Source organism: Salmo salar, chromosome ssa24 (genome assembly GCF_905237065.1).
Source record: "Salmo salar chromosome ssa24, Ssal_v3.1, whole genome shotgun sequence".
Classification (NCBI taxonomy): Eukaryota; Metazoa; Chordata; class Actinopteri; order Salmoniformes; family Salmonidae; genus Salmo; species Salmo salar.
In genome coordinates, this window is record NC_059465.1 from 17380001 (window position 1) to 17397362 (window position 17362).

Below are 17362 nucleotides of genomic sequence, written 5' to 3' on the forward strand. Positions count from 1 at the left end.
CACACAAATTCTGATACACACAAACTCTGATACACACAAACTCTGATACACACACATCCATGTGCACACAAACTCTGAAACACACACATCCATGTACACACAAATTCTGATACACACAAACTCTGATACACACAAACTCTGATAAACACAAACTCTGATACACACAAACTCTGATACACACAAACTCTGATACACACAAACTCTGATACACACAAACTCTGATACACACACATCCATGTACACACAAATGATCTCAATTACTCTAAAATAAATCATGCTAATCTGGCCTCCTGAGAGTGCTGCCCTACCAAAGGTGAAACCCATTAGTGGCCAGACAAATGGGAAGCTGCTTTCCCCTCTCCCTGTCCCAGTAACACAGCGCCTGGTCCCAGCCACTCATGGAGAGTTTGGCCATTTTCAGTGCTATGAGCCCCCTTCCATACCCCATGTTTACCCCCCTCCCTAAATCCCCCTGTCATTCACCCACATTAGTCCATTTGCAGTCCATTCCCATTTCCTGTCAAAACATTTCTCTGCTGAGCTCCGTTTCCGACTTCCCCCTCTGTGCGCTCTCTCTAAGAAAACAACATATGCTTGTTCTGAGTGTTAGGGTTCAAGCCACGACACCCAACCCAACGCAGCCCAACGCAGCCAAAGGTGACAGCACAATCCAGCCATCTAATCTGCCACTCATGGTTCACTTCCTGTCTGTATTTGACTTGTGGGTCTTCCTGGTTCACATGAGACCACATCACCAAAACCACGTACATCACAAAATGAATTCTGACTCCTGACTCTGAATAATGTTCTCTCTCTGTGTTTCTTACAAGCAGTACCTGTCAGTGAGTATTTGATAATCCAGACAGTGGCACCCTCTCCCTCTGTCTGTCTGACATTCTCCTCCTCTCATTGCCTCCTGGGAGGAGATGTCCCCCACTCCTGTGCCAGCTGCTCAGACTGGCCCAGCCTGTGGTGTTGTGTGCAGTGGAGCTGCTGGGCCCTGTCTCTGTCTCCACTCACTGCCAGTCCCCTGTCTGAAGGGCTCCTGACAGAGGTCTGGAGGGACTGGACACTACCAGCCACCAGGGAGACGAGGCGCCTGTGACAGGGAAGTGAAGGGACTGGAGGGATTGTGTGTGTGTGTGTGTGTGTGTGTGTGTGTGTGTGTGTGTGTGTGTGTGTGTGTGTGTGTGTGTGTGTGTGTGTGTGTGTGTGTGTGTGTGTGTGTGTGTGTGTGTGTGTGTGTGTGTGTGTGTGTTACAGATGTGTAGCTGTAATAATGAGAACGAATAGGATCAGCATGTAGGTAGATTGTGCCTCTAGCTATAGCTGGCTCAGTGAGTGCCTGTGGGGGCTTTATGATTTGGCTAGAAGACATGACACGCTACCAGAGGTAGGGGAGATGAGCCTGTATGGAGGGCTTGTCATGCCATTGATCTGTGTAATTCAGATGCAGGATTCCTCCTCCTTCCCCTAAAATCAGGGCTCTCTGGGACAAATAAAAAATGGGTCTCGGAAGGAAAGGGTGTCCAGATTACACAGGGGTAGTGGTGGGGTTGGAGGTGGTGGTGGTCTTGGTGGTTGAGGTGGTGGAGGTGGAGGTGGTGGTGGTGGAGGAGGTCTTGGTGGTCGAGGTGGTGGAGGTGGAGGTGGTGGTGGAGGTGGTGGTGGTGGTGGTGGTGGAGGTGGTGGTGGTGGAGGTGGTGGAGGTGGTGGAGGTGCAGGTGGTGAAATTCTTGGTGGTGGAGGTGGTGGAGGTGGAGGAGGTGGTGGAGGTAGTGGTGGTAGAAGGGGCCAATAGGTCTGTTAACTAGGATTTCCACTCTGACATGCACTGCTGCTGGAGACCATGTCATCCTACTCTGAGCTCCACGGCTAAAGGAGTTACAGATTCTGTGATCGTGAGAAACAATCTCTAAAACTGACACTGTTCACATCTCCAATATGATGAGGTAACAGGGCCATTTGGCTTCTACTAGGCATCTGGGAGAGGTGAGGAATTCGACCCCCTGACACAGTCAAAAATGGTTGCTGTTTCCATTTTTTTGGCCAGTTGTTTAATGTTCCTTTCCAAAAGCTCTGCTCCCTGCATGTTCCCGGGGGCTCTGCTGAGAGGGGCGGGTGATGTTCCCCTCCATTAAAATTACAGTGAGAGGCTAAGAGGCAAGCTCGCACAGGGAGCAGGGACCTGCCAACACAGATGTACAGGAGCTCAGAACGCCACAGAGGCAACACACAGAGGCAGCACACAGAGGCAGCACACAGAGGCAGCACACAGAGGCAGCACACAGAGGCAGCACACAGAGGCAGCACAACTAACACACAGATATATCTTACATTTAGGGGAAAAGAGAGAGAGAAAGGGAGAGAAGAAATTAAAGAAGGGAGAGACAGGCTGACAAACAGACAGACAGACAGACAGACAGACAGACAGACAGACAGACAGACAGACAGACAGACAGACAGACAGACAGACAGACAGACAGACAGACAGACAGACAGACAGACAGACAGACAGACAGACAGACAGACAGACAAGCAGAAACAGACAGAAAATAAGATCCAGACAGATTGTCAAACAGTCCCTTAGAGATGTGGTTGTTGAAGATTCAGACAGATTGTCAAACAGTCCCTGACATGCTGACCACACTGCTCGCATCGCAAGATATATTTACACATACATGTTATTCAGTCATTGCACCCGCACTGCTCGTGCGCGTCAACGAGTGTCTGCGTTGCCAGGCGTTAAAATAGAAGTTGCTTCTATTTGTGACGCAGATCGCGCTGCAAGTCCTGCCTTTCCCATCTCCTCATTGGCTTTTAGAAGCATATACCCACATGCCATCTCCTCATTGATTATACCCACGTGGGTGATTGAAAGATGAACTGAGCGGTTATGGTAATGCACCTTATTATGAAAGTTAGTTGCCAATCTCCATATAAAGTCCAAAGAAAAAAAAGCCTGGTAGGAGAAGAGATGACTAGAAACAATTCTGTTGACCGTTTTTATGTGTGGATTAACTGTCGGAGTAGAGGACCTTGTTCATTTCAGGTAAAATAACAACTCAATGTTTATATCCCAGGACAAATTAGCTAGCAACTGCAAGCTAGCTAGCTAAATTGCCATAAATGTTTAACGCTTTCGAACTGTCCCCAAATTAATATAATTGGTTCAGAGTTTGTTTTGATATTGCAACCTGCGTATCGTGATCGCATTTGGTGTGGGGGGGGACAAAATAATTTTGCGCACGATGGCGCGCACGGAAGCACATGCGGAAGCACACGCGCGTCCGGTTTGGGCATGGTGTTAGAGATGTGGTTGTTGAAGAAAGGCATTCAGATACAAATTAACAAATGATATCTGAATGCTATATTGTCAAACTGTCCAGAGGAATCCGTGTCGATTCCAACAGATAACACGCGCAAAACATTCACTGAAATAATCCTCATCCAAATGAAGACATTAGAAATTGACCCAAATGATTTTCTGGAAGTAAAAGCAATTTAGTGTATATTGATTTAAAAGCAACCGTGTGCACACTTTCATTCGCTGCTATGTGACGGCCAGATAAAACAACCAAATGCGCACATAACTAGAATCAGGAGTAGAAGATCAATACGGCCCATAATACAAGATGAAGAGCAATGGATTCCTCTTAGGGTCAACTATTTGAAGTCTTCGCAAGGGAGCTCTAATCACATTTCTAAAAGTGGGCTTGACCACAACCATTACTGCTGCCTATAATAAGTATTTTTGATCATTTAACACATAGGAAAGGATTTATCTGGTCTAATTGATGAGGGAAAAAAACTTGCTGAGGAGGATTTTGTATGTTCTCATTGACAGAAAGGAAAACAAATGTATCTCTCCCTTGCATCCAGTCTTTGTGAAATGGCTTGTCGTTTTGAAAGGGGGAAGGGAAAAGCGATATTGACAAAATTGGAAAATTCCCATTGATTATTCCTCTTTCCTCAGAGTGCTGGCTTGTTAAAAAAGACCCCTCCTGAAAACACGATCAATTAGTGAGATAGTGCATGCCATTGATCCCCTCTCCGGACTCTCTCCTCCCCTGCCTCCCCTTTCCTCCCTTACGATGGATCTTTCATGCTTTCCTTATGACCATCTATTGATTCCAACCTCCTAGCCAAATGTAAAACCACGCTCATACACTCCAACCCTGCCCCCTCCCATTAACCAATCCAAACGTCCCAATCCTACAAACACTAGCACTAATACTGACTGTCTGTCTCTGTTGTAAAGCACGCTCCTCTATAAACACAGAGGCTAGCGCTCATATAGTTCTCTAAAGGTCAGGGGTCATCTGGCAGTAATGCCACTGTTAACTGACCTGTCTGTCTCTGAGTAGAGGGTAGAGTAGAACTCCTTAGGTTGGAGGAGGGAGGGACACACACAGGGATGTGTTCTGGTATATGTAAGTTAGACAGCCACTGAGAAAATATCAAAGCCAGACAATGCAAAAGCTGTGACAGCATGGCCTGTAAAAAAACCCGGAACATATCAGAGAATGGAGTATGGAGTTCTATGCTACAGCCATACAGTCAGTTCTCTTTGAAACAGATCATTTAATCACAAGAGAGTCATTCAGCAACAAGGCACGTGTGAACGTAATCCACAATTTGAAATTGGCAAAACAGAGGAATCAATCAGTCAATTAATCAATCAAAGATAATTTACATCTTCAAAACAAAGAGGTCCCCCTCAATTGCATAAGATAGTCAGTGAGTGAGTGACATATTCAACAATGACAAGACTAGTAAACGCTGCAAGCAGTATGACCTGATCGGTGCTTTATATGAATAGGAGTAAGGGGTAAGGGTGTCTTAAAGAGTCATCTCCCCATTCTGACTAACCCCCAACACCTCCAAGCCCCCTCCCCCCACCACTCCTCCATCCCTCCCTATGGATCAGCTGTGATCTCCTCTCTCCCCTTTCACTCAAATCAGGATTAGGGAGAAGGAGGGAGTGGAGCAGCAGGAGGGGATTGGGGGGGGGGAGGACAATATGGAAAGGAGATTAGAAAATAGGGGGTTTGGGCCGTTTGGGGAATTGCAAACTCCCTTGTACTTGGGTAGGTGTCCTAATGACACTGCCTAATTATCACAAAATTTGATGGGCTAGGAGGAGGGGGAGAGAGAGGGATGAGGGAACACGAGGCAGAGGAAGAGAAAGGAAGTGAAAGAAAGGAAGTGAAAAAAAGATAGAAAGAGTGTGGTAGAAACACTGGTATAAGCATGAGAATCCAAGAGGGTCCCAAAGAGAAAGAGTAAGCGAGAGAGAGAGAGAGAGAGAAAGAGAGAGAGAGAGAGAGAGAGAGAGAGAGAGAGAGAGAAAAGGAGAGCTAGAGAATCACAGAGATTTAGAGAGAGGGAAAGGGAGAGAAATTGAAAAAAAGAGATGAGAGCGATTCAGCGGCAGTAAGGGTGGCAGTAGGGCGGGTGGCAGTAGGGCGGGTGGCAGTAGGGCGGGTGGGCCCCAGCACGCTGCATGTTAATTGGAGAACAGGTGTTGGGGCTGAGAGCAGGAGGATGATTACTGCACCCTCAGAAACAACCCACACCCCCACCCACACCCACATACACACACACACACAAATAATTTAGGCCCCAAGCAGTGACAGGGGTAAAAGTCAGGCAATGGGTCACATACACACAATTGCACATGCATCCATACACTATAAATGCATAAATAAATAAACATCTGTGCACATGCATGCACAAACACACACAAACAGAAACATACATGAATTTATGTACACACAAACAATGTACATATGGGCATATTCACACAGACGCATTCTCCCTCTCTCACACATACACACATACAAACCCACAAGAAATACATTTGGGATTTCTGCAAGGACACAGTGCAACAAATTCCAACAGCTTATCCCAAATTACATAGCTGCTAATAGGCTGCTCCCCAAGGAGAGGGATCCATGAGCCTGTCAAGAGGGAAAAGCTCCTATCAGGTCTGGATGGGCACAGTGTGATTAGGTCAACGATCCCATTTAAAACCATCCTCACAGCACCACCATCAGCCTGCACAGGCTCACACACTGATACAGATCCTGCAATTCACAAGCCCCCTGCACTACTTATGAACAATCTTTGGAGAGGTTTAACCATGGAAGATGGAGGAAAAGGATAGTTGGGAAAGTAATGCACTAAATGAGAAAAACAGCTGCTCCTAGGGATTCTGGGAAAATCCAAAAGACAACAGCCCAATTTTTCCGTTATATGAAAACTATCTTCAGCAGAGATCCTCTGAGACACACTGTCAACAGCCAGCCAGCTTGAACAGAGGAGAAAAAGAGAGAGAGAAATCTTTGACATGTATGAAGTGAGTGTATTTTAGGAGGGAGGGAGGGAGGGAGGGAGGGAGGGAGGGAGGGAGGGAGGGAGGGAGGGAGGAGGGAGGGAGGGAGGGAGGGAGGGAGGGAGGGAGGGAGGGTGAGTGAGGGGAAGGAAGGTGCGATGAAGGTTGAAGAGATGACATCACAGAAAAACTATTGTACATAGGTCTGCTTAAGAGCATTCATCACAATGGTTAACTCCATGCAGACCCTGTGTGACTTCCAAAATCCCTGGGACGTGGAAGCCCTCACACATGCCGATTAAGGTAACGCTCTGTCTCCCTAAAGCCTGATGACTGGCTGTCAGTTGGGGAGGCTGCAGACAAGACATATGTGTGAACCCTCACATTGCATGATAGACCCTAACTCTTCATGATTCTGACAGGAATGTTTTTTATTTATACAGTATATATGGCAGGAGTTTAGGACTGTGTACAGAGGGTTTTTTTTTGTAGGACAGTGTGGACTAAGTACAAGGGGCGGTCACAGTGTTCTGTGTGCTGACCACCAGAGCAAAGGAGGCAGACAGACAGACAGACAGAGTGTACAGTATCTGCATGTGTTAGCAGCACAGTCACTAACAAACACAGATGCTTACATTAGCAGTGACAGGTATACTGCAGAGACGCTAACTATCACAGACGCATGCCTCAGTGTCATAAACACTCACAGGGTGGGTGCACTCCATTAACCCATTACAGTCTAAGCCCTGTCTAAGCCGGGGGAGGGGAGGGGGGGGGTTCTACTAAGCTATATGGAATTGTTTTAAGAAGGTCATACCAAGGATCATTTTGCTATTTGATTTAGAATTTTAAGACCCCTTGAAGTATAAAAAAAAATGTATTTGGCCTTACTTCTATTAGCCCATACAAATGCATTGAATAAGAGATTAACTACATGGAACAACAGATAGTCTCCCAGCAAAAAGGATGTTTGTTCTGAAGTGTCTGTCCTATATCCAAGATATATATTTTTTACATGTATTTAACCCCTTATTTTTGGCACTAAACAGTCTCCATATATACTTCCACTAATGTTTTCAACTGGTACCGCGGGACCCTCAGACGAGTCTTGTGAGGCAAAACAACCAACATGTACTTGTTCATGAGAGTCTCACCCTTCCACAGAGGGGTCATATTACTGTGTAGCCCAAACTGTTCGGATGTTATAGACAGAAGTTGGCAGTTCGGCTGTACCGACTACAGATGAGTCCCAAGACGCTTGTGGGGGATTGAGATGCATCCAATGCAAAAAAAAACATATCTTTAGCTTAAACTGACATATTTATTGTTTACCCCTTTTTCGTTATATTCAATTGGTAGTTACAGTCTTGTCCCATCGCTGCAACTCCCGTACAGAGGTCGAGAGCCATGCGTCCTCCGAAACATGACCCTGCCAAGCCGCACTGCTTCTCAACACACTGCTCACTTAACACGGAAGCCAGCCACACCAATGTGTCGGAGGAAACACCATCCAACTAGTGACCGTGTCAGCATGCATGTGCCTGGCCCACCACAGGAGTCGCTAGAGCATGATGGGACAAGGATATCATGGACTCCAGGGGGTTAAAGGCATCTGGCACAGCAACACAGACCTAGAGGGTGAGCTCCCAAATACACACACACACCACAACAAAACACACATGGACTGTACACACTTGCACACATATTTAACATGCAGACATGTATGCACCTCGCCATCACCCTTACACATCCACACCCTGCCCTCTCTCCCGTTGCCCCCACTAACCATTCCTCTCCCACTAGGCCCTCTGTCTTTACTGGCCATAAAAACAACAGCTTATTTGTGAGATCTCATCACATGGATCTGGATCTCTGCCCTCACTTCCACCATGCAGTGTATCTCTCTCTCTCTCTCTCTCTCTCTCTCTCTCTCTCTCTCTCTCTCTCTCTCTCTCTCTCTCTCTCTCTCTCTCTCTCTCTCTCTCTCTCTCTGAGTAAATGTTAATGTGCATCCATGAATTTATGTTTGTGTGAGTAGTGAGTATTTCTGCATCTGAGTATGTCTGGAGGGGGAGACAGTGGAACACAGGCTCAGTTGGGGTGTTTGACGTTGTCAGGGTTGTGTGAGCGGGTGACAGGTGCTGTTACCTGTCAATGATGACCGGGTCAGAGGGCGTCTCGTTGCGGTTTCCACAGCTTTTCTTCTCACAACAGCGACTGTGTTCCAAAAGAACAACCAGAAAACACAACAACACAGTGAGTGAAACAAACCAGCATGACAGGACTGATCTTTCCTCTGGCCCGTCCACCGTTCCAGACTGCACTGATCCAGGGAAACAAAAAGGGCCAAAGGAGAGGAGGGGAGAAAGAGACAAAAGAATAAAAGAAACGGGAGAAAAGGTACAACAACGGACCATACAAACAGGGAGACATTATTCAGAAGTGAAAAGCCAGCCTGGCAATCTGTCACATTGATTTCGAAATCAAACTCAACCCCCACCCCAATCACACACAGACAAACACATCAACACACACACACACACACACACACACACACACACACACACACACACACACACACACACAGCATCCTACAATTCGTCAGCAGTCCTGTCTGTGGAGCCTGCTGGTCCCCCGGCCCCCCCTCCAAGTCCCCTCCGCTGCATAACAAAAAGTGCCCCCACCCCTAACCATCTGCCACTCCTACACCTCGCTTCACCCCTCTCGTGTCCCAGCTTGGCCCTGCCCCCTCTGCCCCCCCCCTCCGCCCCCCTGTCAGATGGCCTCACTCCCCAGCTGTGACGCTTGCCCTCTGCCTCCCCGGCTCTGTTATTAGCCAGCTGTGAGTCACATTCGGGCATCTGCTGGCTAAACAATGGCAAAGCCCACTCAGTCTTAGCCCCTCTTCCCCTGCCAAACCCCCCTCTCCTTCCCCCTCCTGCCCTCAAACCCTGGGTCACTGCCCCACTTCCCCAGCACTCACTTGCTCTCTCCCTCTGTCCCTCTCTTCCTACCTCCATACCTCCAAAAACACAGCATGCATAGTGAGGAAGCCCAGTCTTACTAAAGCACCATATCGGCAGCCCTCTTCTTTCACCCTGACCCATTGCTGCCACACTGTCTGCCATCTACCCTCGGTTAGAAACTAAAGCTTTCAGAAATCAGAGAAACTACTCGAATTCTTATGTTTCAACAGGGTTCCATTGTGGACCATTGTCCATGTAAAACGTAAGGGGCTGGGGTGGTGATGGGGGTTGGGGGGGTTAATTATACCCTGAACATGTTTCAGTGGAGGTTCAAGGAAGTCTGGCCCCTGTAGCTCCCCCTGTCCGTGAGGGATGCTCCAGAGAGAAACAGGAGCTGGTGGGGGACTCGGGGGCTACAGGAGAAGGCAGCAGGGGGCTCACACTGTAACAAGCCTGAAGACAGACAGGCTATACTTTCACTTCAACCCCAGTCTTATTTTCAAATGGCATACCACATCAAGACAAAACAAAGAGACATGGGTGATGGATATTTTGAAGAAAATGATTTCCTCCATCTGTTAGTGTGTGTGTGTGTGTGTGTGTGTGTGTGTGTGTGTGTGTGTGTGTGTGTGTGTGTGTGTGTGTGTGTGTGTGTGTGTGTGTGTGTGTGCGTGTGCGTGTGCGTGTGTGTGTGTGTGTGTGCGGCTCACCTGCACATAACCTCGTGAGTGAGCAGAACACGGCACATTTCAGGATTCTTGTTCTGTCCCTCATATGCTATGGGCTGAGAGAGAGAGAGCGAGTGATGGGGGAATTAGATTTCATGTGCAATCAATCAAGCTGCAATCAGGAGTTCCACAGCAGGCTAAATCCAGTCAAGGCAAACAGGGCTCCTTACCTGTTTAGTGACTGAGTCAATAAGTCGTGCATAAAGATCCTGTTCTGTACGAACCCCTGCACACAGACACACACACAATCAGTAAAGGAAACTAAAATAGACTCATCTCACAACGACAACCTAATCCTGAAGGCATGGGATATGAGTGTTTTAGACGGGACATTTATTTGATTCCCAGAATAGCCATTCCCTGGGTCATCCATACAGGTCAGATGAGGAGCAGTGGAGGGCTTTAGGAGCTCTGGGATCTGACAGAGAGCCTCCCAGCATGCTTTTAGAAAACACCTGAACCTTTGGTCTCTGGGTGCTTCAAAACTACTGGTTTTACTTCCTTGAAAGCTGCCGTCGATGTAATGAATTGCGTCTGAAGAGCAGCACGTTTTATCAGAGGGATTTTATTATGAAGCCTATGCAGAATATTTCTTTTAAAACGGCTTCCTTTCATCAAAGTCTCAATCTGGAGGCCTTTGATATGGCTTGGGGGAAGGGGAAGGGAAAGGGAGGGTGTAGAGGCAGGCGTGTGTGTACAGTGTACAGTGTACAGTGTATGTGTATGAGTGTGTATGGTGGGGGTCTTTCTGGTACATGTCTTTTATCTCCTCTCCCATGGGTGCCACGGCGATGGCAGAGGAGGGGCAGTGGAGGCTAATGGGAACCAGAAATCCCTTTGCATATCCCTTATCTGATGTTGTAACACCCTGTGGGGCACTGTGTACCTTGTTTCCCTGTTTATGGGCAAGGAAGCAGCTCTACACACAACTAAAACTGGGGCTCAAAGAATTCAGAAATTGGATGAGTGGATAGATATTTAGAAGAAGGGTGAGGTGGGATGAGAGGCAGAGGAAGTGGCAGGGAGAAGACCACTGGGAGAGAGAGAGGGGGTTCAAATGGGCTTTTTCCTCTCATATTTGGAACGCATGAGAAGTGGTTATGTCCATATCATGTCCATTCCATGACCATACCCTTAAGATGCGGAATAGTGTTTGGTCAGTGGTCCGGCTCAGGACAACCTGTTCCTCCTCCCACTCTGAAGTGGTCAGACACTAAAATGTCTCTGGGACAAAGAATCAAGAGACATGAAACCACACAGAACATCAATACCCGAGTGGCCACGTTCTCACGCTGACATGAATGGGACATGCTGCTATCTGATGCTATGGCTGATGATTTGAAGGTGTACTCACCATTGCTGTAGAGGAGCTGTATCTTGTAGTGCGTGCCGTTGTTGGTCTTTTCTCCCGTCTGCTCCTTGGAATGAGACGACAAACAGACAAACAGACAAACAGACAAACGCACAGATGCAGTCATGCAGTTATAGCACCGGTGAGGGCACAGTTAAGCACAGTTAAGTACATCTGGACATCACTAAGCACAGTTAAGCAGAGTCAGGCTCCTCTAATCCTGCACTTCATCCTTCCCTGGGAGTGGTGTGGGGATCCCAGGGTTGTAGGCTCAAACCCCCAGATGGGACCCTGCACTGGGCTCCAGAGCTGGGTGCTTAACCTTGAGTTAGCTCCTCTTTTTAGAAGTTGAACTGCAGCACATCTGACGTGAAATCCTAAAGCCGTGGGATCTGTATGATCAAATAAAATAGAGTGTACCCATTATCATGTATGCTACGCGACAGTGAACGTGCGCACATGCTCGCGTGTGTGTGCGTGTATGTGTGCATGTGCGCAATGTGCCTGTCTGTGTGCGTACGCCTACTCTGGATATTCCAGTGAGTGGAAACGACTGTAGTGCTGCGAGAGTGAGCAGCAGTCGACCTTGACAGAGAAACTTCCCTTCCTCCATCCTTCTTCCCCCATCCTTTCTTCCCCCTGGCTCTACACCACCCTCTTTCATTTTATCCCTCTCTTTCTTTCCCTTTCCAGTCTCTTGCTAACTGGTCTCAAAGGAATCCTCTCTGGTCCAATAACCCAGGGAGCCGTCATCTCTGAGCAAAAAGAGAGGAAGACAGAGCTAGGGAGAAAGTAAGCGATAAGAGAGTAAGGAAAGAAATGAACATATTAAGAGAGATGAGCGAAGGTAAGAAAGAGAGAAAGGTACAGTATACAGTAGAGAATGGAACATAATGTTTAGTAAATATTCACAGAGGAACATTTATATCCCCGTATCACCTTTCTACCTCTGAATAACAACAAAACCAGACGCCAGGTTAAACATGCAGAAAATGAACTCCGACGGAGCCGTCATATCATTCTGCCTTGACCTGGCTGTGTGTGTGGCGCTAGGGGAAACACTGACAGCCCTCAGCCCTGGCATTACCACCGACACTCTCTCTCTCTCTCTGTCTGTAAAACAAAACCGTGTTTGAACTTCCGTTGACAGGACAGTGCTCTCTTTTCTCTCTCTCGAGGGGAGAGCTGTTACTAGTTCGGACCACAAGCCTCATACTCCCAGCTCGAGTTTAACCACAAGGCAAAACCATCCATCAACACTGGGCATAAGGCTTCCACCATGCAGTGTACCCCTCCCCTGCCCTGTCTCTCTCTGTCTGTCTCTCTTGTTCTCTCTCTCTCTCTCCTTTTCTTTCTCTCTTTCTCTCTCTCCCTCTCTCTCCCTCTCAATCTGACTGCCACTCTGCACCTCTTCCTCTCCTTCTTTTGACCCAATGTCTGACCTGAGGAATGTACTTCTCCCCCCGCCGCAGTATTTAGGATGTGGGGGTGGGAGGAAAAGAGACATTGATGATTTGGTCACGGTAAAACTTAACAGAGGCGAGCGTAATTTGCATTTTTACAAGTAGTGATGTCCCACTAATGAGTAAGGCTGTTAATTAGTCATTAGGTATTATTTTTCAATCGCTCACCATCAGCTCAGCTCATTGGGAGTGAGGCTTGTAACATGGAGCTGTCAGCTGTTCAATAAGCTCAGCTTTATAGGGGACGTGGAAGGTCAAGTTAAACGCCTGTACACTACAGGTTGCATAGAAATGTCCTGCTCTGGGTTGTGTAAATGTGTAAATGTGGTCAGCTTACAGTTTTGCTGCATTTGCTGTAATAGCCAGAGAAATCTTCATTATATTTCTATAGTAAGAGCTACCACCTTTTCTTCACTCTCTCTTGTAAACTTATGGAAACTAACTTGAGACTTGTGATTTGATTTCAATAATAGCGAACACAGAGGACATGCATGATAAAGAGAAATCCATGGAGAAATATGCACAAATATACTCACACAATCAACCAACTGAAACAAACAAACACACACACCTTGTCCTGTTCTACAAAGTCCACGAAGGAAGTCCTCTCCACCTCTACAGGCTGTCCGTGTCTGTCATAGAGTGCCAGGACAAAGTGGAAGAAGTTGGACTTGCGCAGGTTAGAGGGGGGCTGCTTCTCAAAGTGGGCCCTGGAGAGAGCTACACCACTGTGGAGAGGAGAGGAGAGGAGAGGAGAGGAGAGGAGAGGAGAGGAGAGGAGAGGAGAGGAGAGGAGAGGAGAGGAGAGGAGAGGAGAGGAGAGGAGAGGAGAGGAGAGGAGAGGAGAGGAGAGGAGAGGAGAAATTCACATACACTACATCACAATCCTCAGTCACACATAGCAAACACTCTTAAAATCTAATCAAAATCACATTTCATTGGTCACGTACACGTGTGAGCAGATGTTATTGTGGGTGTAGCAAAATGCTTGTGTTTCTAGCTCCAACAGTGCGGTAATATCTAACAAGTAATATCTAACAATTTCACGACATATACCCAATACACACAAATCTAAGTAAAGGAATGGAATTAAGAATATATAAATATATGGATGAGCAATGTCAGAGCGACATAGACTAAGATACAGTAGAATAGTATAGAATACAGAATATACATATGAGATGCGTAATCAAAATATGTCAACATTATTAAAGTGACTAGTGTTCTATTCATTAAAGAGGCACAGTGATTTCAAGTGCATATATATAGGCAGCATCCTCTAATGTGCTAGTGATGGCACATTACAACTCCAATCACTGTTTATTAAGGTAAACTGTATAGACTGCAACAGAATCATTTATTTCTAGATTCAACATTGCAACATGAATTAGTCAGGAATGGCAATATGGAGGAATTTTTTTGGGAAAAATACTCACCGAACAAACAATGTGGGAAAACCATTAAAGGAATTATAGACTATTTGATTTAAATGCTTCATTAAGATTGTAAGAATAAAGATCTTATATATCCTAACTGTATGATGCAATCATCTTATGCTTAATTTTCACAAACGGTCATTTGGATTATTTGTTAGCGACAATTCAAGAATCGCATTGGGTTCAGAGACTAACTTTCTATGCATGACCTACCTAGGAAATCGCGAATTATCGATGGTGGGATGAAATCAAAATGTTGACATGTACCAAAAAATAGCATGAAGTGCTCGCAGTGTTTATGTAATTAATGGGTGGGTCAAAGTTTGACTTGCTCCAAGCGTGAAGACCTAGAGCTTAATTAACAATGATTGTTTATTGATGCTTCGCCTCTTACACTGGGTGAGATAAAGGCTGTGTTTTTTTCGACGCTGCAAAATATGAAGAAGTTTAAAACGTTTTTCTTATAGGTCTACTGTGAAAGTTATTTTGGCACTCATGCTGATCATCCTTGACCTTCGAAAAGTGAAAGGAGAAAAGGTCCAAAGTCAGACATAAATTAAAATGTACTTTTGATAGGATAATTGTGTCTAGCTTACATGTATCCATTATTTTATCGCTGCATAATTTAGGATTGGAAGAATGACGGAAAATTCACATTTTCCTCTGCTATCTGGTGAGTATTATGAAAAGGTGATATTCATGATGTGACCAATTGAAAGGGGTTTCAATCAACAAATGTGTTTCGGTTGCATAAAATACATGTAAAATAGGAAAAGACATTGATGGGAATAACGCTCGTTTGAAACATCAGCCAAAACCTTATTTAATCGAATACACCAAATTACGGAGGTTTTCAATTTACTACAAAAGTTTGTTCTGTTGCCAAAAATGTGTTTATTTAGGCAAATACACCTTTGAAAGTAATGTTAAGCTACCTTGTATGCATACTTACTTTTTGCATGTTCTCCTTTGAAAAGAAGGCTACATCATTTATACCAAGGCTATCATAACAGCCTGTAGATGTAGCCTACTGGAGTATTTTAACATTAAGAATACACAAAAGTTCATTTTAAACCAGTATGAAAAACACTGTCAAAGTTTTGAAAAACTTTTGAATAAGATAATGGTAGACTAATTGATTTTGGCGGAAATAAATGATAATACGAATAGGAATTTGTCTACTGATTAATATTTCAGTAGACAGGCCAACATCATTTTGTTATTATTATCATTATTATTGTTATTGTTATTATGATTAGGCCTATTATTGTTATTTCTGGGCTATTATCATCAACTTAAATCGTCATGATTGGCTATAGGCCTAATATATGGGGATAAGAGAATTTCTGGATGGAGATATAAAATCTTTAGTAGATAATTCAACATGGATAAAATAACAGATTCCAACCGTCAAAAGCCTTTCATGCGCGTCCTATAAGCCTACAAACCAATACCCAGGAGGTGGAATCCTCACTAAATTAACATTATTCCGGCCCGTGCGGTCACTTTCATGACAGAATGCGTTTGTTTTATTGTTGTGTTTTGTTGTATCCCTTTCATGCTGCTTGTGACACTGCCACCACTCGCTATTGACAGCGCGCACCCCGGACAATCAGGACTCAGCATACAGAAAGCCAGGGATGCTTGAGATTCATTTTTCTACACAATTGTCAACTTTACGCCCGGGGCCACTTACTCCCAAAGACAACCTGTTGCTTTTTCGTTTCATCTCATGTCTGGATAAGTTTAGGGTAAATGAGTATCACACAAGAGCCATGAGGATAATCATCAACAATACTTTATATTTGACTGCTTTGCACCACAGGTCACTTTTATAGGCTAGTCTATAGGCTATGTTACGCTGATCTGTGCGCCATCTGGTAGGCTATTTGTCATTTATCTTTATCATTGTTTCCCGAGCATAGTATGCTTTATGATATAGAAATTGTTAAAACCATGTGCATATTACATTGACTCCTCTTGCATGCTTAAAGAAGTCGAACCTAATCATTCATTAAAGCAATTTCTTATACGTGCGTTATACTGTTTTACGTTGTTCTTAGTTTGCCAATACGAAAGAGTCGTGTATTTCGTCAAAATACCACAGGACATGAAGGTATACTGTACCTTTGCGCTGCTACGTTAGCATCCACAACACCGACATTACGCACCCAGGACCGGACCGGATCCATCTCTTCTCCCAGAGTTCTTTCTTTTAATCCGCTGACGTCTCTTATCAGATGCTCCTGGATCCCGTACATTTAATACACAAATCCAATGGTGTTCTTTTCAGAGTAAACGAGAGAGCAATATCACTTTGGCAAAATAGAACTGGGAGGTACGTTCCAGGACGCTGTTATCGAGCACTTGGATGATGATTGAGGCTTCAGAGCTGTCCAGGGGAAATAACAGGCTACTGCGTGTCCACTATTCTGTCTTCAAACGTGCTCTTGAAGGAAAACAAGCAATAGATGTATTTTCCGGTGGACTGCAATCATTGTCCACAAACAGGGGTTATGTAACGTCAAATGTCGGTTCGACCATAAACAAGGGTCACCTGTTTGGTGGACACGCGCGCACTCCTGGACAGTCTCGTACACACCGTAGTCTATTCCACAGATATGCATGCACACACACTTCCACACGACAGCTCTAAAATCAGGTGGCAAAATCTTTCTCAAACAAAGTAGCAGAGACCTTTTTCGCTTTGAATGTATTGGCTAAAGAGCTGGCAATAACGCTCCACTTCACTGTCCTGAAGCATGTATGAGTTCCTCTGTCGGGATAGGGGCTGGAGGAGGGGCTACACTGCCATATGGGGGACCGATTGTTGAAATGGATGCTCTCATTGGTGTAAAATGTCTCCGTTAGTTGGACTTTTTGAGCATCCAGCTAGCCAAATAGCTCTCTTGTCTCTTCAAACTTTTCTCTGGTGAAGTCCTACCGAAGTGTGCTTCAGATCTCAGATGAAAGTGCCATAATATGAACAAAAATTAAGGCTAATAACATTTTTTTTTTTTTTATCCTTTCATTTTAACTTTTAAACATTTGGTCACATATTCAGACAACAGACCTTTATTA

At 45.3% G+C, this 17362-nt stretch overlaps 1 protein-coding gene across 3 annotated transcripts in view; it reads right to left on the minus strand.

The window, feature by feature from the left end:
- LOC106585261 (transcription factor COE2) overlaps positions 1–17083 on the minus strand; it is a 36967-nt gene extending 19884 nt beyond the window's left edge. The window contains exons 1-6 of one of the 3 annotated variants that reach the window (XM_014171292.2): positions 16409–17083; positions 13417–13573; positions 11386–11449; positions 10202–10257; positions 10014–10087; positions 8486–8554 (exon numbers count right to left, since the gene is read on the minus strand). In XM_014171292.2, coding sequence (XP_014026767.1) covers positions 8486–8554; positions 10014–10087; positions 10202–10257; positions 11386–11449; positions 13417–13573; positions 16409–16542 — 554 coding nt within the window. In that variant the 5' untranslated portion in view covers positions 16543–17083. The remainder of the gene's footprint in view (positions 1–8485; positions 8555–10013; positions 10088–10201; positions 10258–11385; positions 11450–13416; positions 13574–16408) is intronic. The other 2 variants (XM_014171293.2, XM_014171291.2) reach the window with 2 other exon arrangements.
- Between the last annotated feature and the right edge of the window lie 279 nt (positions 17084–17362).